At 36.5% G+C, this 1,664-nt stretch overlaps 1 protein-coding gene across 4 annotated transcripts in view; it reads left to right on the forward strand.

Moving 5' to 3' along the window:
• Window positions 1–1,664, forward strand: part of LOC106872525 (glucose-6-phosphate exchanger SLC37A2) — a 92,321-nt gene that overhangs the window by 74,179 nt on the left and 16,478 nt on the right. For all 4 annotated transcript variants that reach the window (XM_014919546.2, XM_014919543.2, XM_014919544.2 and 1 more), the window contains one exon: window positions 843–995. In XM_014919546.2, coding sequence (XP_014775032.2) covers window positions 843–995 — 153 coding nt within the window. The remainder of the gene's footprint in view (window positions 1–842; window positions 996–1,664) is intronic.

Consider the following 1,664-nt stretch of genomic DNA (forward strand, 5'->3'; position numbering starts at 1 on the left):
ACATAACAGATGAGCATTATTTGTAATTCAACGGTACAACAGTGTAAGACTACCCTTTCAGATATACTTTCATTGTGATTTCTGCAAATGTGGTGCATAAATTGTCAAGTAAATGAGACACATCTTTGCCTCCACTGATTCACTTGCAAAGTGTTGAGTAAAATTATTTCGTTGCAGACCTCCTTGGGTCTTTTTATTATCACTACGACACACGTAGTCCCCAGTTGGTAACATTGATTTCAAGGCCCTCCTAGATGAGAAACTGGCATTCCACTTAATGTCTATGTTCCATGCTGGCATGGATTGGAGAGTTATTAATGTAGAAATATGGTTGCGTAGTCTAGACGGCGTTTTTAGATTTCATTATTTTCTTTAAGCCGGGTATTTCTGCTAGTAATCAATATATTTGAACCCAAGTACTGACCTAGCTGACATCTAGTGTATATCTTTATAATAGTATGGCAACTCCAGATAACGTTGATTATAATTAATACCTCTCAGAACCACAAAATTGAATTATTAAGGAAATTAATCAATTTTCTCTTTAAACTTCATCGTCATCATAACCATTTAATGTCTTGTTTTCTGTGTTCACATGGGTTGGACAGTTCAACAGAATCTAACATGTTAAAAGACCATGTTATATTCCAGTGTCTGGCATGGATTCTACAGCTTTATGTCTTTCCTAGTATTGTTCACTTTGCACGATGTACTGGGTACTTTTTTATGTAGCACTAGCACCAGTGAGGTCACCATGTAACTAGCTTGCAAGACTAAGATTCCCGTTAAATTTAAAGAAAGAAAAAAATTGTAACTACAAATGTGTTCTGTTTAATTTTCAGTATTGCTGATAATCTGTGGAATGTTTGTGAATGGACCATATGCTTTGATCACAACAGCTGTAAGTGCAGATTTAGGTACACACCAGTGTTTGGAAGGGAACACTCAGGCAATAGCTACAGTTACATCAATTATTGATGGTACCGGCAGCATGGGTAAGCATTATTAACATCTGTTGCAGAATTCTGATAATCAAATAAAATTAGATAAGTAAAAACATGTAACAGAAGGTGGGCAAGAAGTATTTTAACAGGCAGTCCAATTAGTACAAGGGTGTGCTAGAAAGTTCCTGGCTTTTGGTAAAAATATAATTATGCCTACACACCATCCTCCCACACCTCCACTATCCCATGCCACTACACTCCCACATATGCATGCCTACACACATCCCAAGAAACCACAATACATACAAATACACACTCACACACAACTCCCCCTGTGCTCATTTCTATACATGGATATCCTCCTATACATGCACACCCCACACTACCTCCTCCTTTCCTAATTCACCCATATAGAACCTCATTTCCAGCTGGCTGTAACCAATTTTTTTTTCTCTCCCACCACCTTTTCTCCTTTATATTTTCTTTTTCTTTTATTTCTTCTGATGAAGGGCTAGCATCCAAAATATCAAGATCACTCCCTTCTTTTCAAGCATTAAACTAAAACAACATTTATTAAAACTGGCCCTTCTTGGATTGTCTTCTTTTTTGACTCATTGCCATACATATATACAGGGGTTGGACAAAATAATGGAAACACCTTAAAATTTCAAACAAATTTATTTTAATATGGGGTAGAACTACCTTTGGCAGTAATTACAG

Source organism: Octopus bimaculoides, chromosome 5 (genome assembly GCF_001194135.2).
Source record: "Octopus bimaculoides isolate UCB-OBI-ISO-001 chromosome 5, ASM119413v2, whole genome shotgun sequence".
In the NCBI taxonomy this organism is placed as follows: Eukaryota; Metazoa; Mollusca; class Cephalopoda; order Octopoda; family Octopodidae; genus Octopus; species Octopus bimaculoides.